General features: G+C 35.0%; 1 protein-coding gene and 2 pseudogenes across 1 annotated transcript; all 3 read right to left on the bottom strand.

The window, feature by feature from the left end:
- Positions 1-833: 833 nt before the first annotated feature.
- LOC113914852 lies at positions 834-1,757 on the bottom strand (annotated as a pseudogene).
- Positions 1,758-9,614: 7,857 nt separating this feature from the next.
- LOC113913558 lies at positions 9,615-10,561 on the bottom strand (annotated as a pseudogene).
- Positions 10,562-19,155: 8,594 nt separating this feature from the next.
- Positions 19,156-20,412, bottom strand: LOC113915247 (olfactory receptor 8K3-like). The gene is given in 2 exon segments (XM_035723136.1): positions 19,156-19,925; positions 19,928-20,412. Coding segments are annotated over 2 exon segments (954 nt in total). The 5' UTR covers positions 20,112-20,412.
- Positions 20,413-20,645: the final 233 nt, after the last annotated feature.

Genomic DNA, 20,645 nt, shown 5'->3' with positions numbered 1-20,645 from the left:
CTATGATCCATTGTTGGTGAATCTTTATATGAGTTATGGGGCAACATTCTATATTTTATATGTATGCATCTAATTAGTCTATCATCATTTGTTGAAAGATTTAGTCTTTTTCAACAAATGACCTTTTTCGTTTGCCTTGTGAAAAATTTATTGTTCATACATGTGTGGGCCCATTTCTGGTCTATCAATTTTGTTTCATTGATCTATTTGTCAATTTTTATACCAGTGCCACACCCTTTTAACAACTGTAGCTTTGGAATAGGGCTTGAGATCAAGTTAGTTTTTGCTGTAGTGTTTTTATTACAACTGTGTTTCTCTTTTAAAGTTAATTCAGCTATTCCAGGTCTTTGCATTTCTTTCTATATTTTAGTTTCAGCTTCCTATTTCCTACCAAAAATAATGCCTGCTTGGATTTTTATTTGAGTCTCATTGAATCTGTAGGTACATTTGAGGAAGTTTGATATTTTAACAATATTGAATATTCTAGAAAAAAAGCATGGTATATTTCTCACTTATTTACACCTCCTTTAGTGCCTTATAGCAATGTTTCTTAATGTTGTGTACATGTATTTTTCATATTTATCTTTAAGTATTTTACAGTTTTGATATATTTGTAGCAGGTATTTTAAAATTCCATTTCTAGGGGTGCCTGGATGGTTCAATTGGTTAAACATGCTACTCTTGATTTTTGGCTCAGGTCGTGATCTTGGGGTTATGAGACTGGGCTCCGTGTTGGGCTCCACAATCAGCGCAAGATCTGCTTAAGATTCTCTCTCTCTCCCTCTCTTTGAGGCCCATAACCTAATTTATGGAGACTGTGCCATAAATAAACTTTAAGAAAAAAGATTGCATAGTTTTTTCCACATTGTTTGTCCTGCATATTTTACATCTTTGTTCCTCAAGCTGTAGATCAAGGGATTCAGCTATGGGGATTTACAGACGCCACTTTCTCAGTGTCAAAGGAATGACTGGACTCAGGTTGCACGTACATAAATATCAAAGTCCCATAGAACACTGTGGCCACTGTCAGGTGGGACCCACAGGTGGAAAAAGCCTTGTGCCTACCCTCAGCTGAGTTCATCCTGATGATGGCTACCAGGATCAGCAGGTAAGACGCAAGAACTATCAGAAGGGATGAAATCAAATTTAAAACACAGAAAATCAAAATTGTCAATTCAACTTCATGCGCATTTGAGAAGAGCAAAGATAACAAGGGGACACAGTCACAGTAGAAATTATTGACAATATTATAGCTACAGAAGAGTGAACTAAAAATCTTTATGGTGACTATGAGAGAAACAAATTGCTGTAGAGATAGGGAATTGCCACCAGCACATGACACACGCTTTGTGACATGATGACAGGGTAGAGCAGAGGGTTACAGATGGCCACGTAGCAGTCATAGGACATTGCTGCAGAATGAACAGCTCACTAACAATGAACATAATGTAGAAAGCTCCCTGTGTGGCACACAAATAATAAGAAATTGTGTTTTCTTCCACACCAAAACTTACTAACAATTTTGGTCCTACAGTTGTTGAATAACCCAGATCTGTGAGAGCCAGGTGTTTGAGGAAGTACATGGGTGTTTGGAGCCTGGAGTCCATCTTGGTGAGGATGATCATACCCAGGTTGTCCACCACTGAGATCAAATAGATGATGAGGAAGAGCCCAAAAAAGGGAGCCTGCAGCTCAGGATGATGTGTGATTCCCATGAGAATGAATTCATTAAGCACTGTCAGATTGTGTTTTTCCATCCAGGTTTATTGGAAAACCTATTCTGAATAGATAATCAGCATAGTAAATAGCTTTCATGGAATATCATCTGGTAGTGTTTTATCCTGAATTCAAGTAAAATAGCAGTGTCAGAAGTCTATGAGTGAGCTATAAGAAAGCAACAGAAAAATAGAGCATTGTGTAACATTAAATTATAAACATATTTCTGGAAAATCCACATTTACCTCACATAAAACATTGCTGATAAGATTGTGAGCTTCTGATAAACTACCCCATACCCAAGTACACATGTTCTAATGCCAGAAATTCTGACCTATGGTTAGGAAAAACTGTTTTAAATGAACAGAAGAAGAAACGATGTGAATTTTGAGGTTGAAAGGATGAAACGTGGAAGAAAAAAAATATCATTGTCAGTGCTGATTTCGTGTGAGATAAGAGAAGAGAGAGGGCTCTCTCTCACCAGTTTGAGACAACTAGGGAAAGCATCAAATTGCTTTTTGCTAGTTTACTATCTGTTTTGATGATCTGATCACTGTTTTTTAAAGTTACACTCTTTGAGAAAATTATCTGTGCTGTCAGATTCCACTGGATATTGAACATGCTGTGTTTGTACCATCACCATAAAACTGGGCACTTAAAAGTCTCCTAACCTCCAAGTATTACTCTTCACATCTCAATGTGAGGTAGAATTTCTCCTTTTGCTCATTATGAATTAGAAAAAAAAATCACCTTTATAAATAAGTTGATGTAAATAACTTTCACAATGTTTTTGTGAAAGGTATAAGAAGAATTTAGTCACTAAATGACTGAGGATTTAGGTATCAAACGGACACCTCAATAGCTACAGTTTCATAATTCTGCCATAATTTTCTTTTTTTTTATTCCTAACTCTTTAGTTAGGCTTTATGGTTGCTCAGTTTGGTCCTGTATTATTTATATGACGAAGTATTTACATGAAACGTACATTTACATAAGTAATATGTCCCTGACATTTCAAAAATGCCTATTAGCAGTTGTGAAAATACTTGAACAATAATGTGAAGAGAAGGGCGTGCACTCTTGCTCTGTCATGCATTATCAATAGTAGGATGCGGAAGTGAATCGGAAATCCTAATATTTTGCTATGCTTTGACATGGAATAAAAGTGTTGCAAACATCACCAAAACTATTTGGGTATTGGTATAATACAGCACCACATGAAATATTCTGTTTACCTGTGATGAAATTTCTGTCTTGGCTTACCTGTGTACTTCATAATATGGTGAGGTGAGATCAATTTATGGATTCTTTTTTGCCCTCTGAGACTCTCCCTGAGGATATGCCAAGCAATTTCTTGATCATCCTTGAAGTATTTAAAAGCTTAGCAGAATGCAAGGAGGGTGTTTATTTAATTGTCTAGAACAATTTGTATTCACCAATGAGTTAGATTTTTTTGTTAGTTTGTGTACTACGTTCATATATCTTACTCTTGATTTACTCTTTCTTCCCCTTGCTTTGATGGTTAATTTTATATGTCCACTTGGCTAGGATATGGTGCCCAGTTGTTTAGTTAAAAATTAGTCCAAATGCTGTTATAAAGATATTTTTCACATGTGATGAAAATTCAAATAAATAGACTTTGAGTATAGCCATGTACTTTCTGGAATGTACGTGGGCCTCATCCAATCAGTTGAAAGCCTTACAGAACAAAAGATGAGGTCCTCCAAAGACAAAGAAATTATACTCCAGACTGAAATATAAAAAATCTACCTAGTTTCTCCCCTTTGTTTTTTTTTAAAGATTTTATTTATTTATTTGAAAGAGAGAGAATGAGAGAGAGCACGAGAGGAAAGAGGGTCAGAGGGAGAAGCAGACTCCCCGCTGAGCGGGGAGCCCCATGAGGGACTCAACTCCAGGACTCCAGGATCATGACCTGAGCCAAAGGCAGTCGCTCAACCAACTGAGCCACCCAGGCGCCCTAGTTTCTCCCCTTTGTACTCAGGACTGCACGGTCAACTCTTACAATGCTAGGCTATTCCACATTGGGATTGCTTGGCCAATCCCAATAATCATAAGTGTTCATTTCTCAAAATCTCTCGCTCTCTCTCTCTCTCAAGCCTATATTATCATATATTATATATAATTATATATGTGTTAATACATTATATAAATATTTTACATATATAAAATATTATGTGTAAAATATTATGTATATATAAAATTTTACATATATAAATATTATATATGTTATATATATTATATATATATATATATTATATATATATACATGACCTCCTTTTGGTTTTGTTCCTCTGAAGTACTTTTACCCAAACAAACATGTAGGGAAATGGATTCATGTATGTTATCTATACACCAAGCTTGCCAGTATTCCTTGAGTTCTACAATGGTCTCCTTAGATGGATGACACAATGGACTCCTCAGATGACACATGGAGTAATTTTTAAACACTGTCTTATTGCATTATTAAAAAGATTAAGTGAGGGGCACCTGGGTGGTTCAGTCAGTTAAGCATCCAACTCTTGGTTTCGGATCAGGTCATGATTTCAGGGTCCTGAGATCGAGCCCCTCATGACCTGGTCTGCTTGTCCCCCTCCCTATGCTCTTCCCACCCACTCCCCTCTCAAATAAATAAATAAAATCTTAAAAAAATAAGCAATTAAATGAACTAAAAATAGTAAGATACTGTGTATATAAGGTGCTGTGTCCTTTACTTTTTTCCTTTCTTTCTTTCTTTTTTTTTTTTTTTTGACTATAGAGAGTGAAATTAGTTACTCTTATTTCTCATTCTTTTTTTCAGAGTAAATTCTCATCTGTTTAGGTCTTCTCTTTCATTTTATTTGTCTGTATTAGAGTTCAATATTTCTTGTTTTTCCATCGTGCCTAATACCCATTCCAATTATTTTTTTCTTCCTTGTCACCTGCTCTACTGTACTTGACATATATCTTACAAGATCAATATATTCTGCAAAAATATAATATTTTATGTGCATATGTTTTGCTATGTTATTTTGCTATAAATTGTGTTGTGGCATTTTAAGCCACGTTATTTATTTTTGATGTTTTCATGTTGTGATTTCTTTTTGCTTCTTTCTTCATTACAGTCAATAATATATAATGAATTTTATGGATCTATTCTTGGTATTTGCTTGTCTCCAACCCCAGTTATCAGCAATACTACTCCAACACAGAGTTCCATGAAAAGCCTTGACTTGCCATGTTAATATGCTGCAAACAAAATTATCCATGGTATACATTTCACATATCTGTCTCTGGATGTATGTGCATCTGTGCGTGTGTGTGTTGATATACATATAGATCCACCTACGTGTATGCATATGACCACACATAAGCATCCACACAGCAGGAAGATCACTTAGAAAGAGAAAACAATTCTTTTAATTTTGTTAAATATTCCAGAATGGTTGTACGAGTACCAATACTCTCTTGTACCAGCAAATAAATTAGGTTCTTGGGTCTTCACATCTATGGCAGGTGCCTGAATTATGTTCTCTCCTGTTAACTGGATAATACTTTTTTAAAAAGATTTTATATCATTTTATTGGTTCTTGAATCCCAAATACCCAGTATTTGTCTATATAAATAATAAAGGACATATATCCAAAATATATCAATAACTCCTACAAGTCAATGATAAAATGCTATAGTCCAATAAAAGAATGGGTATACATTTTCTATGTGTTCCCAAAGCAGACATGCAAATGGCCAGCAAGCTTCTGAAAGGACATTAAGTATCACCGTTCATTAAGGAAAGGCACATGAGATGGGTTAGTGGGGAATTGAGGGTGGATAATATAACCCATGCTAATTACGGAATTCAGTGGTGTGTGTATGACTGTTCATTATATTGTTCTTCTAACTTATGGGTATGATGAAACATTTTCATAATAAAGTATTAGAAAAAACAATAAAAAAGGATTGTATTAATTAATTAATTTGGGGGGTGAAGGAATGGGGGAAGGAGCAGAGGAGAGGGAGAGAGAGAATCTCAAGCAGATTCCACACTGAGGGCAAAGCCTGACATGGGGCTCTCTCCCACAACCCTGAGATCATGACCTGAACCAAAATCAAGAGTTGGTCACTTAACCAACAGCCACCCCAGCACCCCTCTTAACTGGGTAATAGTTAAAATGTTTCTATTACTGACTTTTCCCTTGGTTTTGGTTTGATCTCTTGGCATGGTTAGTAATGAAGTAAAACAACTTAAGTATATATCATTGAAAATAATAAACTGCACATATATAAAGTATAAAATTTGATAAGTTTTGACGTATGTATGTATCTCTCTTTGTAATAGTTCCAGTTTACCTCATCCTACCCCATAATGTCTCAGACAGACTTGGATTTAATTTAACTTTCTATTATTTTGAAATAATTATAGAATTATAAGAGATGGAACAAAGGAGCACAGAGAGTTCCTATGTCTCACTTAGTTTCCACTAGTGGTAACAACTTGCAACAATATCATACAAAATAGATTGTACCCTGGAAATCATGAAATTAATCATGAAATTAATATTGGTACAATACTCTGCCTGTTCGGGTCACCAGTGTTTCATTGCTCATTTTTGTGTTTGCACCAAACTATATATACACACATACATACTTATACAGTTTTAATTGGTTGTACACATGTGTAATCAGCATAAAAATCAACATACAGGCTTATTCCATCTCTATATGGGTCACTTATGCCATTCTTTCATTGCCAACTGCTCTTCCCTTCCCTCATTCCCTGTTTAAGGACAGTCAACCACTAATCCATTTTTTTTTCACTATACTTTCCGGGTACAAAATTCTCAGTTGACAATTATTTTGTTTCAATATTTTAATGATGTTGCTTCACTGTCTTCTCACCTGCAGTGTTTCTGATGATAAATCCATTATTCTTTGTTCCTCTTTATATAAAGTATCTTTGCTTTTTGATTGCTTAATGTTTTATGATCACTGGCTATCATTGATTTAATGATGAGTTGCCTTCAGGTAGTTATCTATGTGTTTCTTGTATGTGGGGTTTGTTAATCTTCTTGAATCTGAGGTCTTTCAACTTTTATCATCTTTGATTATTTTTCACCTGTATTTTCTTCAAATGATTCTTTTTTCAAAAAGATTTTATTTATTTATTTGACACAGAGAGAGAGGGCTAGAGAGGGAACACAAGCAGGGGAAGTAGGAGAGGGAGAAGCAGACTCCCCACCGAGCAGGGAGCCGGATGCGAGGCTCTACCAAGGACGCTGGGATCACGACCTGAGCTGAAGGCAGATGCCCAACGACTGAGCCACCCCGGTGCCCCTTCTTCAAATAATTCTAATGACATCCTTTTTTGGGGAAACCAGTTGCATGCATACTTGGCTGCTTGAAACTGTCTCCCAGATTATTATTCTTTTTATGTTTTTGGTTCTTTTCACTCCCTGTGTTTCATTTTGATACTTTTTATTGTTGTATCTGTAGACTCACTAATCTTTACTTCTGTAATGTCCGATCTGCTGTAAATACAATCCCATTTATCTTTCACCTTGAACATGGTATTTTTTATCTCTAGGTGTAGAGATTCTTATTTTTCAATACCCTCCATGTCTCTAGGTATCTTTTTGAAACTATGATACACAATTATAATAACTGTTTTTTTGCCTTTGTTTGTTATTTCAAACATGGGCAAGTTCTTGACCAGTCTCCATTGATTGGTTATTCTATTCATTATGGATCATGTATTCCTGCTTCTTTGTATGCCTGATAATTATATTTATATTTGTATTTATTTTAATTAATTTTATTTTAATTAATTTTTATTTATTATATAAAATTAATTTTAATTTATTTAAATCAATCATTTAATTAATTAAATTTATTTATTTAAATTAATTAATTTATTTATTTTATTTTAATTAATTATATATAATTATAATTATATATATAAAATATATATTATAAATATATAACTCATTGCGAATTTTTCTTGATGGATACTGGATACATTTGTATTTTAAAAATATTCCCTGAATTTTGTTCTAGGATATAGTTATTTTGAAATAGTTTAATCCTTTCAGATATTGCTTTTATAATTTCCTGGGTGGGACCAGAGCAGTGTAGCAGTTTAGGGCTAATTATTTCACTTACTGAAGGAAGACCTTCTTGAATACTTTACCTAAAGTCCTATAAACTATGAGGTTTTCTACTCCCTGTGCAATACATTTGCACAAATTCTACCTCTGTTTGAGTTTCAGATACAGTTGCCTGTCATATTCTTAGATGATTCTTTCTTTCGCCTGGATGGTTTCCTCTTGCATGTGTTGATCACTAATCTCAATAATTGAGGAGGATTCTCTGCAGAGATCCAGGGTTCTTTCTTTGGACAGCTCTCCTAGTGTTGGCACTCTGTCTTGCAAAATTGAGCTACCATAGACTTACTGGACCCTCAACATTGTTTCTTCAACTCATCAGGCAGGTGGAGCCATCATAGGATTCACCTCATTTGTTCCTCATCCATCAGGGAAACTGGCCTTTGTTACTTGATGTCAGTGTTGTGACGACTTGTTACATATATCTTGTCTCTGTTTTTGCTTGGTTTGGTGCTTTTTTCCCCCCTTGTTTTAATGGGAAGTTAAGGTCATATTAATTGAAAGCAGAAAAAAGTATTCAGCATATCTTAAGATGAGCCTTGGAACTAGCCTTTCCATTCTTTTTAAATCATTAATTTTCCTTTTTATGCCTCTTATACTCCACATAAATGTGAAGAAATATTGAGATTTTCTTAAAAATATGTTAAGAATCTCATCATTTCTATCCTCTGATTGTACTTGTCCTGGATTAAACCTCTATTCTCTCTCAAATGTACCATGATTAACCCCTCAGCATCTTCAATTTCCAACCTTAGAGTTTGCCATCCATTATTTGCACAGTAGTCATAGCTGTCCCTTAATCAAAGATAGATCAAACCACTCCTTGGCTCAAAATCCTCCAAAGGCTTTTTTATCATTTGGAATAAAAGGTAAGTTGTACAGTGGTCTATATAGTCTTACAAGATCAAATTCTATGTTACAAGTTCCAGAATGGTTGTACGAGTACAACCTTGTAGTTGTTTTAATGGGAAAGTACCAAAAGTACGAGTTTTATTTCCTAATCCCATTTATGCTCCCACCACCTTTGACTCTGGTGTTCCTCAGCACATCAGTCACCGGTAGCTGCAGCAATGTCAGTTCTGTCCCCATGGAATAGGCTTCCACTAGGTAGTCAGAGTCTACCCACTCAGCTCAAGTGTTTGTTTCAATGCCATCTTAGCAGAGTGCTCCGACAACTTTAATTAAAAGGTAACCCCCATCCTGGCTACTGGCTCTATACCATTTTCACATTGCTTAATCCAATCCGTCCCACTGTGCGGACCACTTCTCTTGATGCCTATTTTCTGTAAGCCCCATAAAGAGAGGGATTTTGATTGTTAAAGTGCACAATATATGTTTATTTCCTTGATTAATTCACTTATATAGTATCTATCAGGTATCTTCTTTGTGTGTGTCTTTTACTATGCTAGAAAGTTATAGATAAGATTGTGAAAAGAATATATGGTGTCTTTGGTTTTATAAAAATAAGTGTTTAGTGGAAGAGGCAGACAAATAGGGTAGTGCCAGAACATGTAGGAATTGTACTTGACCTGGAATTGAAACTAAATGAGGTTAGTATCTGAAGTATGAGAAAGAAGAAATCTGTTGGTGATTATCCTCATTTGAAATTTGAAAATAATCAAGAAATTTCTTTATTTCTATGCTTATCACACATTGATTCTTGCTCATCCCCTGGAAGCAACAGAACAAGATTATAGCAAGGTTAATTATAATGTACATTGGCTAATACAGAATTTATTGTTAGTGTATCCTACCGTGAATTTTAAATAGAACATTTGCAAACATTCTGCAGGTCCTATATAGGGCATTTTTCACCTCTTTGTTCCTCAAGCTGTAGATCATGGGATTCAGCATGGGTATAACCAAAGTGTAAAATAAGGAAGCTATTTTATCAGTATCAAATGAATGACTGGATTTGGGCTGCACATACATAAAAAATAGAGTGCTGTAAAATATGACTATCACTGTCAGATGAGATCCACAGGTGGAGAAAGCCTTGTGCCTGCCTTCTACAGAGTTCATCCTAAGGATGGCAACAAGGATCAGCATGTAAGGCACAGGGACTATCAGAAGAGATGACATCAAATTAAAAGTTGAAAAGATCAGAATTATCAATTTAATTTCATGTGTGCCTGAGCAGAGCAAAACTATCAGTGGTAGATTATCACAGTAGAAATGCCTGATGACGTTATAGCCACCAAACGGTGAAATATAATGGTCAACAAAGACAAAAGAATGCTGTATAGATAGGGGATTGCCACCAGCAACTGACATCATCTCTGTGACATGATGACTGTGTAGAGCAGAGGGTTACAGATGGCCACATAGTGATCATAAGCGATTGTTGACGAAATGAAAATTTCACTAGTAATAAACATACTGAAGAAAGTGAGTTGGGTAGCACACCAGTTTTAAGAGATGGTAGGCTGATCTACAGCAAAGTTTACTAGCACAGCTGTTGAATAACCCAGATCAGTGAGAGCCAGATGTCTGAGGAAGTACATGGGTGTTTGTAGCCTAGAGACTATCTTGGTGAGGATGATCAAGCTCAGGTTACCCACCACTGAGACCAGGTGAAAGGTGAGGAAGAGTCCAAACAATGGAGCCTGCAGCTCAGGGGGTCTTGTGATTCCCATTAGAATGAATTCTTTCCATCTCATTACATTGTGTTTCTCTGTACAGGCCATTTGGGAAACCTATACTGGGGTTAAATATAAAAATAATCATTAACTTGCATGACATATCACTGAGATGACCATTGTAGAAAGTGATTAAAGGCTGAAATCTTGTTGCTTTATATTGGCTGTTCCAACACCCGGCAGCTCAATTCTCTCTCTCCCAGCTCAGCTGAGCTCTTTACAACTTTCTTAGATATGACACCAAAAGCACAAACAACAAAAGTAAAAATAGATAAATGGACATAATCAAAATAAAAAAAACCAGACAAACTTTTGTGCTTCAGAGAACACTATCAAAGAATGAAAAGATGACACACACAATGGAGGAGATTGCAAATCATATATCCGGTTAAACTCTATTATATAGAATATATAAAGATTCTTCAACTCAACAGCAAAACAAAACAAAACAAAACAAAAATCCAAATTAGAAAACAGGCTAAAGACTTGAACAGACATTTCTCATGGAAGATATACAAATGGCCAATAAGCACATGAAGAAAGGTTCAACACCACTACTCATTAAAAAAATGAAAATCCAAGCCACAATGAGACACCACCTCACACCCCATAGGATGCTTATTTAAAGATTTTATTTATTAATTTGAGAGAGAGAGAGAGAGAGAGCACGCACAAGCCAAGGGGGGAGAGGCAGAGGGAGAAGCAGACTCCCCACTGAGCAGGAAGCCCAATGAGGGGCTCCATCCCAGGACCCTGGTATCATGACCTGAGCTGAAGGCAGACGCTTAATGGACCAAGCCACCCAGGCACCCCTAGGATGGTTATTTTTTTTTTTTTTGAAAATTATAAATGCTGACAAAAGTGTGGAGAGATTAGAACCTCTTTCTATTCTTGTTGGCAATGTGAAATGGTACAACCACTATGAAAACGATTTGATGGTGACTCAGTAAGTTAACCATAGAATTGCCATTATAACCTGGCAAATCCACTTTTAGATCTACAGAATACAAGCTTGCTGCCTCATAGCAAATGTCTAGCTTTCACCCACAATTATAATAAAGTTGTTTACAACCTTGTATTCACTCAGAAACTTCAGTTATCAAAGCAGATTATTAAAGAGATGGCTAAATCACCAAGGGAGGTATCAGACACTAATGGGGTCCTGAAGAGTCACTAGTCTGAGTTAGTTACAGAGACAGGAGCAGTCCACTCACTTCTGAGGAGGAATCTTTCTGTACTCCCATGTGTTCCTAACATAACCCAGTAAGAAGGATTTATGTGTATCTTTCCTCCTTTGAGGCTCTCCCTGAGGAGAAAGAATACAAGTTAATTAAGCCTGGAGGTTAAAAATGAAGCCATGGTATATCTGTGAATTATAGAGTACATCTTTATATCTCCTTACAGATAAAGTTCTGTTAGATACCTTTCCACACAGTGTCTCCTGGTAAAGTCTTTCTACTCTAACTCAGAGATCTGTAATCAAAACACTGTATCTGTAGGAAAGATATTCTCATTTTTCTCCCAACCCATAATTGTTTCCTGTTAATACAATGGCTTTTTAAGATTTCATGGATCAGGACCTAATGGAGGAATGTTTGAATGATGCTTATTGCATCCTTTTAAAAATTCACAAGGGAAAATAATATATATATATAAAATATATATTTTCTCATTTGTGGTGTTTTAAACTTATTCCTGACATATAATATACATACTGACAAATGTATTTATCATAAATAAATTTTGCAAACATAACACATTGTGTAATTGGAATCCAGATTAAACAGCAATGACAATAACAAAAATAGAATAAAACATTATCAGGACCCCAGAAGATCTTTCATTTTCCTATCTACAATGAACTGCCCCCCTTATACACACACACACACAGATAACCGTTATTCTGTTTTTTAACAACATAAATTATTTTCACCTATTTTTGTTACTTTATATAAAAGAAATCTTATATATACTATTTTTTGTGTCTGGGTTCTTTCAGTTAACATACTGTTATGGTCATTGTAGAATGCTCATTCTCATGTCTGTGTACAACTCCATTTTATGAATATATCACAAATTAGTTACCCATTATTTTATTGTTAAATATTAGAACTGGTTTCAATTTTTAGGTTTTATGATAGTGATATTATAAGCATTCTACTTCATCTGATATTTTGATTAACATAAAGCTTTCTTTTTCAAATCTTGGCTCTTGTGAAATAATAAAAATTGGATTTTATCATGTATTTATTAAAGAGAATCATTTACAGATTATAGAGACTATTACCCTGATAACACAAAAGTTTCCTAACAATGGTAATTAAAAATGGCTACTCCCACACCCTTTGTGTGTATAGCAAGATTGACTTAATCTTGAATATATTTCTATTTCTGTATATTTCCTACCCTGAAATAGCTGAGCCATAGGATATGCACTTTCCACATTAGTAAGTACTACCAAATGAGTTTCCAGAGTGGTTATATCAATGTGCATTCCTGGTAGCCGTGCAAATTTTTACAATTGCTCAATATTCTTATCAAGATTTGGTATTTTACATCATTTTCTTTCTAGCCTTCTAGATGTTGTGTATGGGTATCTATGTGGTTTAGTTTGCATTATCCTTGTACTGAATGAAATAAAAAAACCTTTTCATTTGTTTTAGAAGTATTTATATATTTACTTTGAAAAGTACCTGTTCACGTCTTTTGTCAGCTTTGTATTGTATATCATGTCAACTATTTATTGATTTATAAGTTATTTTTATATTTTGCATGAGTCCTTTTTCATTTATGTATGTCTGACTATATAGGTCTAATAAAAGTATTCTCTCCTACTACGAAACTTTCCTTTTCACATTATTAATTTTGATGAACAGAATTCTTAAAATAGTCCAATGAATTATTTTAGTCTTATACAATTATTGCTTTGCGTGTTTTGTTTAAAATTTATACATATTCTAGTACCACAAAGATGTCCCATTATGTTTTCATCTAAAATGTTTATTTACATTTCACATTTAGACCTTTATATCAAGCAGAAGTGATTCTGATAAGGTCTGGGTAGGTGTCCAAATTTAGTTTTTCTCAAATAAATACACAAATTACCTAATGCACTTATTGAAAAGATCATTCTTTCTCTTTTGGAAAATAGTGATGTCTCCATCCTTAGTTAGGTAATGGTATATGTGTGGATCTGTTTCTGGAGTTACTATTCTATTCCATAGATCAGCCTCTCTGTCCACAAGAAAATGTTTTCTTAATTACCATAGCTTTTAATAGGTCATGATATCTGGGAGTGCAACTCCTGCAACTTTATTCTCTTTCTTCAAGATTACCTTTGCTATTTTTGGTGTTTTGCCTTTCTTTCTTTTTTTTTAAGTTTTATTTATTTATTTATTTATTTTTAAAGATTTTATTTATTTGACAGAGAGAGACACAGCAAGAGAGGGAACACAAGCAGGGGGAGTGGGAGAGGGAGAAGCAGGCTTCCTGCTGAGCAGGGAGCCTGATGTGGGGCTCGATCCCAGGACCCTGGGACCATGACCTGAGCCGAAGGCAGACACTTAACAACTGAGCCATCCAGGTGCCCCTTAAGTTTTTATTTAAATTCCAGTTAGTCAGGGACACCTGGGTGGCTCAGGTGATAAGCAGCTGACTCTTGGTTTCGACTCAGGTCATATCACAGGGTCCTGAGATCTTGCCCTTGGTTCGGCTCTGAGCTCAGTAGGGAGTCTGCTTGAGATTCTCCCTCTCCTTCTCTCCTACCTCGTGCTCTCTCTGTCTCTCAAATAAATAAAATCTTTAAAAAAATAAAAAAAATCCAGTTAGTTAACATACACTGTAATATTAGTTTAGATGTATAATATAGTAATGCAACACTTCCATACAACACCCAGTGCTCATCACAAGTGCCATCCTTCACCTTTTTATGGTGTTTTGCCCAACCCAAAAAACAAAAACTCCAGTCAAGAAATGGGCAGAAGACATGAACAGACATTTCTCTAAAGAAGACATACGAATGCCAACAGACGTGTGAAAAAATGCTCCACATCATTGGACATCAGGGAAATAGAAATCAAAACCACAAAGAGATACCACCTCACACCTGTCAGAATGGCTAAAATTAACAACTCAGGAAACAACAGATGTTGGCGAGGATGTGAGAAAAGGGAACCCTCTTATACTGTTGGTGGGAATGCAAACTGGTGCAGCCACTCTAGAAAACAGTATGGAGGTTCCTCAAAAAGTTAAAAATAGAGCTAAACTATGGCCCAACAATTGCACTATCAAGCATTTATCCAAAGGATACAAATATAGTGATCTGAAGGGGCACATGCACCCCAATGTTTATAGCAGCAATGTCCACAATAGCCAAACTATGGAAAGAGCCCAGATGTCCATTGACAGATGGATGGATAAAGAAGATGTGATTATATATATATATATTACTCATCCATCAAAAAGATTGAAATATTGTCTTTTGCAATGATGTGGATGGAACTAGAGGGTATTATGCTAAGTGAAATAAGTCAGTCAGAGAAAGACAAATACTGCATGATTTCACTCATATGTAGATTTCAAGAAACAAAACAGATGAAAATAGGAGAAGGGAAGGAAAAATAAGATGAAAACAAAGAGGGAGACAAATCATAAGAGACTCTTAACTATTGGAAACAAACTGAGGGTTGCTGGAGGGGAGGTGGGTGGAGGGATAGAGTAACTGGGTGATGGGCATTAAGGAGGGAACTTGATAGAATGAGCACTGGGTGTTGTATGCAACTGATGAATCACTAAACTCTACCCCTGAAACTAACAATACACTATATGTTAATAAAATCAAATTTAAATTAAAAAAAGAATGCTGAATGCCTACTTATCTGACAGCTATAAAAATGAATATGATTTTAAGTTGAAAAATAAAATACGAGGCAAAGGAGATGCCCACTAAAAGAGGAAAAACAGACAAAATTTTACAATCAGCTTCTAAAGTTCTAAAAGGAAAAAGTGAAGATGGAAGGAGATAGGAAGGAGGGAGGGAGGACAGAAGAAGAAAGGATTCCTCTTGCAATTATATTGAAACTATAGATCAATATCAAGATATTGGACATTGTTACAATAGTAAGTCTTCCATTCCATGGACATGTTTGGTATACATTTTCTTGATTTATCTTTTATAAATGTCTTATTAAATTTTTGTACACGTTATTACTGAGGTTTTAAGAACTTTTTATTAGATTTATTCCTAAATTAGGTTTCTTTTTTTTAAATTTTTTAAAAGATTTTATTTATTTATTTATTTGAGAGAGAGAGAGAGCATGAGAGGGGGGAGGGTCAGAGGAAGAAGCAGACTCCCTGCCGAGCAGGGAGCCCAATGCGGGACTCGATCCCGGGACTCCAGGATCATGACCTGAGCCAAAGGCACTCCTAGGTTTCTTTTTTTTAATGGTTTTATAAATGTTATCTTTCCTTAAATTTTATTTTCTAATTGTGGGTGGCATGTAAAAATAAAGCTGAGTTTTTAAAGTTTATTTTATATCCAGCAAATTTGCTAAATTCATTTATTATTTCTAATAAATTATATATTTCCCTATGTATTTAATTACAACATTTATCAAAAAGTATAAATGGCAGTTTGTGACTTCCTATCATCTTTACCTTTTATTTTTTATCATGGTGAGTCTGCTACAATGTTCAATACATACTGAAGATAAATGCGGAGACTGGGTCTCCTAGTCTTGTGGACAATTTCAGAGGTAAAGTTTCTAACGTTTTAGTATTACATTAAAAGTTTTATTTAGATTTTTAAGTGAAACAATATGTATCCATCATTATAATATCATGCAGAATATTGTCACTGTCCTAAAATCTTTTGTCCTCAATTTATTTGTCCTTCCCCGCCCTGGTATATCCTGGTATATAGGACTTTTATAGATAGCATTTATAATACTGTATTCTTCTATTCTGGTCAGCCAGGCAGTTTACTAGAAATAGGTGTTGAATTTTATCATAAACCTATTTTATTTTTTCTTTTAACTTATAATAATGTTAATTTATGTAATAGGTTTTCAATTGTGAAATCAGCCCTACATTCTTGCTTACAAGCAGGACTCCTTAATTATATTATGCATTCTAAAACAAAATGTGTAACTTATGTAAAGTACTCATAATACTACAGCTTAGTTTCATTGCTATTTGTATGGCTGGTGTAACTTTTGGGGAGTACGGTGTCTTTCACTTAATATTATATTCATTCATCTTCTTTGCCACCCCCCCTCCTCCTCTGGTCTTCCTTCTCTTCTTTTTACCTCTTCTTCTTGCTCTGCTCTGTAGAATATATTTTTTGAACATGCCACCACATATTTACCCATTCCACCCTTGATAAGCATTTAACACTTATGATGACTACATCTGCCATAAACATTCTATTACTTATTCTCCAGTGGACATAATTACACAGGAATGGAATTGCTGCATCATAGAGTATTCATATACTAAACTTTAGTAATTATTCCCTTATTTTTCTAAAGTTTTTATAGCAATGTACTCTCCCTGAAACAAGTAAAAGAATTACAGTGTTCCACGTTCTTATCAACTCTTTGAATTATTGTTCAAACAAACTTTGAATTTTAGCTATCCTGGTGAGTGTGTAATGAGGTCACAGTATAGAGTCTTCACATACATTTATGTACTGAATAATTAACACATTTTTTAACACATTTATGTATTTTTTTAACGCATTTACATGTTTTTGGCTGTTTTGATATCCTCTTTTGTGAAGAGTTCCTTTAGGTGTCTTGCTCCGTCCCCAACTTATTTTTCCTTCCCAGTAGATTGACTGTCTTGATCATCTTCATTCTAGGAGTTAAGCAATTTGTTTTGTTTTTTTTACAAATTACCATGGTAGGGTGTGTGTATTTCTTTTTTTTTAAGATTTTATTTATTTATTTGATGGAGAGAGACACAGTGAGAGAGGGAACACAAGCAGGGGGAGTGCGAGAGGGAGAAGCAGGCCCCCCGTGGAGCAGGGAGCCCAATGGGAGACTCAATCCCAGGACCCTGGGATCATGACCTGAGCCAAAGGCAGACGCTTAATGACTGAGCCACCCAGGCACCCCGGGTGTGTGTATTTCAAATGTGGTCCCTCTGGAATTTTTTGCTTTCTTATGGTGTATTTTCATTAATGCACATTTTCATTGTAGAGAGTACTATTTCTCTATTATTATTATTATTTTTTGTATCCCATTTAAGGAATCTTTGTTGATCCCAAGTCATAAAAATATTATTTTATTTTACTTTAACAAACCTTTTGGTTTCAGCTTTCACATTCCCATTCATAACACATCTCAATTAATGTTTACATGTAGTGTATAAATGACCAAGATGCATGTTTTACATAGGAACCTAATTGAACAAGGTCAGTTCACTGAGAAGCATGATTTTCCTCATTAAATTTCAGTAGGGCTTTTGTTTTAAAACAAGTGGAATTACACATGTGAGTCTATTCTGGACTTTATTTTTATATTTGTGATCTCTCTGTAAATATGTGCACTAATGACATATTTTAAAAAATAATCTACTTCATTAAAGAAATTGATATCTGTTATTGGAAGTCCTCTGAATTCTTTCTTCTTCTAAAATATTGCCCTGGCTATTCCAGATCCTTTGCATTTCCACATAACTTTTGATATCAATTTAAGCATTAACAAATAGTATTGGATTTGATTGTTACTGCATTAAATCTGAAAATTTAGGGAGAATTTTGGGAGAACTAGCATCATCACAACATTTATATCTTCCAACCAATGAGGTGGTATATTAACATTTATCTCTCCTTCAATAACTCAGTAATGTTTATTGTAGTGTCTAGCAATGAAATCATGCAAATTGTTCATTAGGTTTTTCCCTAAATATTATATAAATTTTGTCTAGTATAATTGATAGTTGAAAATTTCAACTTTATTTTTGTTGGTGTATAGCAAAATAATTGATCTTTAATATGTTGATACTATATCCACTAATCTTACAAAATTCACTTATTATTTCTAATGTTTCAGTGCAGTCTTTTGCATTTTTAATGTACATATTTATGACACTTGAAAATAATCAAACTTTATTCTGCTTTCCCATGCTTATACATGTTCATATATCATAATGCAACAAATCTGAAATGCCATCCACCAAAGTGTCATTAAGACAGATATTGCTGATTACTCACTGATGTATATATGCCCAGCATACACACAAAAAACAAACAAACAAACAATAAATGCCATCTTATGTCAGTATTCCAGCGTGGTGGGCACTGGTCTTAAAATGGTGTCTAGCCCACAAAATATATTTAACGAAAGACACCAGAAAGCCTTTAAAAATTATTTAATGGCAGATGTATTAAAACAGACTTCCCTTAAATTGCAACATAAGTATTGGAAATGTGAGAACAGAAGTCTGGACTCCAGTCCCTTACATAATACTTAAGGACAAATAAAAGTTGATACCAGAAAGATGATCACTATTGGAATACCTATAAGTTGAAAACAGGAAAAATATTTCTAGTTTTCCATTACTTTTACACATTACTCCTCTCAAAGGCCTATGTCATATAATAAATAGTAGTCTATAACATAATTTTTTGTATACATAGTCTATACTGAATTGTATATAGGCAGTTTGTGCAGATTTTTCCATATCCTATGCAGGGCACCTTTTACATCTTTGTTCCTCAGGCTGTAGATCATGGGATTCAGCATAGGTATTATCAAAGTATAAAATGCAGAGGCAATTTTATCAGTATCAAAGGAATGACTGGATTTGGGCTGCACATACATGAAGAATAGTGTTGCATATAATACAATGACCACTGTCAGGTGAGATCCACAGGTGGAGAAGGCCTTGTGCCTGCCCTCTGCAGAGTTCATCCTGAGGATGGCCCTTAGGATCAGGATGTAGGACACAAGCACTATCACAAGGGAGGAAACCAAATTGAATGCTGAAAAGATCAGTATTATCAACTCAATGTCATGTGTGCTTGAGCACAGCAAAGTTAACAAGGGAAGACTGTCACAGTAAAAATGTCTAATGACATTATGGTCACAGAGGGATGACATAAATATCTTTGTGGTGGTTGTCAGAAAGGCACTGTAGACATAAGGGACTGCTACCAGCACCCAGCACACCCTCTGTGACATAACAATCATGTAGAGCAGAGGGTTATAGATGGCCACATAGTGGTCATAGGCCATTGCTGACAGAATGAATAGCTCACTGATGATGAACAAGATGAAGAAAGCCAGCTGCGTAGCACACCAGTTATAGGGAATTGTATTTTGATTAGCTACAAAATTTACTAACATTTTGGGTCCCACAGCTGATGAATAACCAAGGTCAATGAAAACCAGGTGTCTGAAGAAGAAGTCAAGGGTGTTTGGAGCCTGGAGTCCACCTTGGTGAGGATGATCATGCCCAGGTTGCCCACCACTGAGACTGTGTAGATGATGAGGAAGAGCTCAAAGAAGGGAACCTGCAGCTCAGGATGGTCTATGATTCCCATTAGGCTGAATTCTGTTAGCACTGTTAGATTTTGTTTGTTCATCCAGGCCATTAAGGAAAATTGCTGTGGGAACAACCATCACAAGAATCATTGGGTTTCAGGAAACATCATCTGTTGACATTTTAGGAGGCAAAGCCATTAGGGGTAAGATAAATCTAATTTTTTAGATGGGTTAATTTAAAATAAGACTCACGTCCATCATTGAACCTGGAACCAAACCTAAAAAGTGTTATGACCTAAGGTATATCGTAGCCATTTTATTTTTTGTGCCACATGTTGGCTGGGAATTTTGAAATTTTTAAAAATGTTTTTCACTTAAAATACCTATAACTGGCTAAATATATCTTACTTTAAAAGGAATTATAATAAAAGTAATAATCCTCTGCTTCTTGCCCTTGCAACGTCAGTTCCAACCTCCATGTAAACCATGAATAACTCATTTAATAGACTTTGATTTGCATTTCTCATTAGTACTCTGCATATCTAATGGTATTCCCATTCCATTACCCATTTGATTTATTAAATTGTGTTCCCATTCCACTATGCTTTTATGAGTTTTAAATATTGTTTAATGATTTTTATGAT

This window comes from Zalophus californianus, chromosome 11, assembly GCF_009762305.2.
Source record: "Zalophus californianus isolate mZalCal1 chromosome 11, mZalCal1.pri.v2, whole genome shotgun sequence".
Taxonomy (NCBI): domain Eukaryota; kingdom Metazoa; phylum Chordata; class Mammalia; order Carnivora; family Otariidae; genus Zalophus; species Zalophus californianus.
This window is presented reverse-complemented; position numbering and strand designations above follow the sequence as displayed.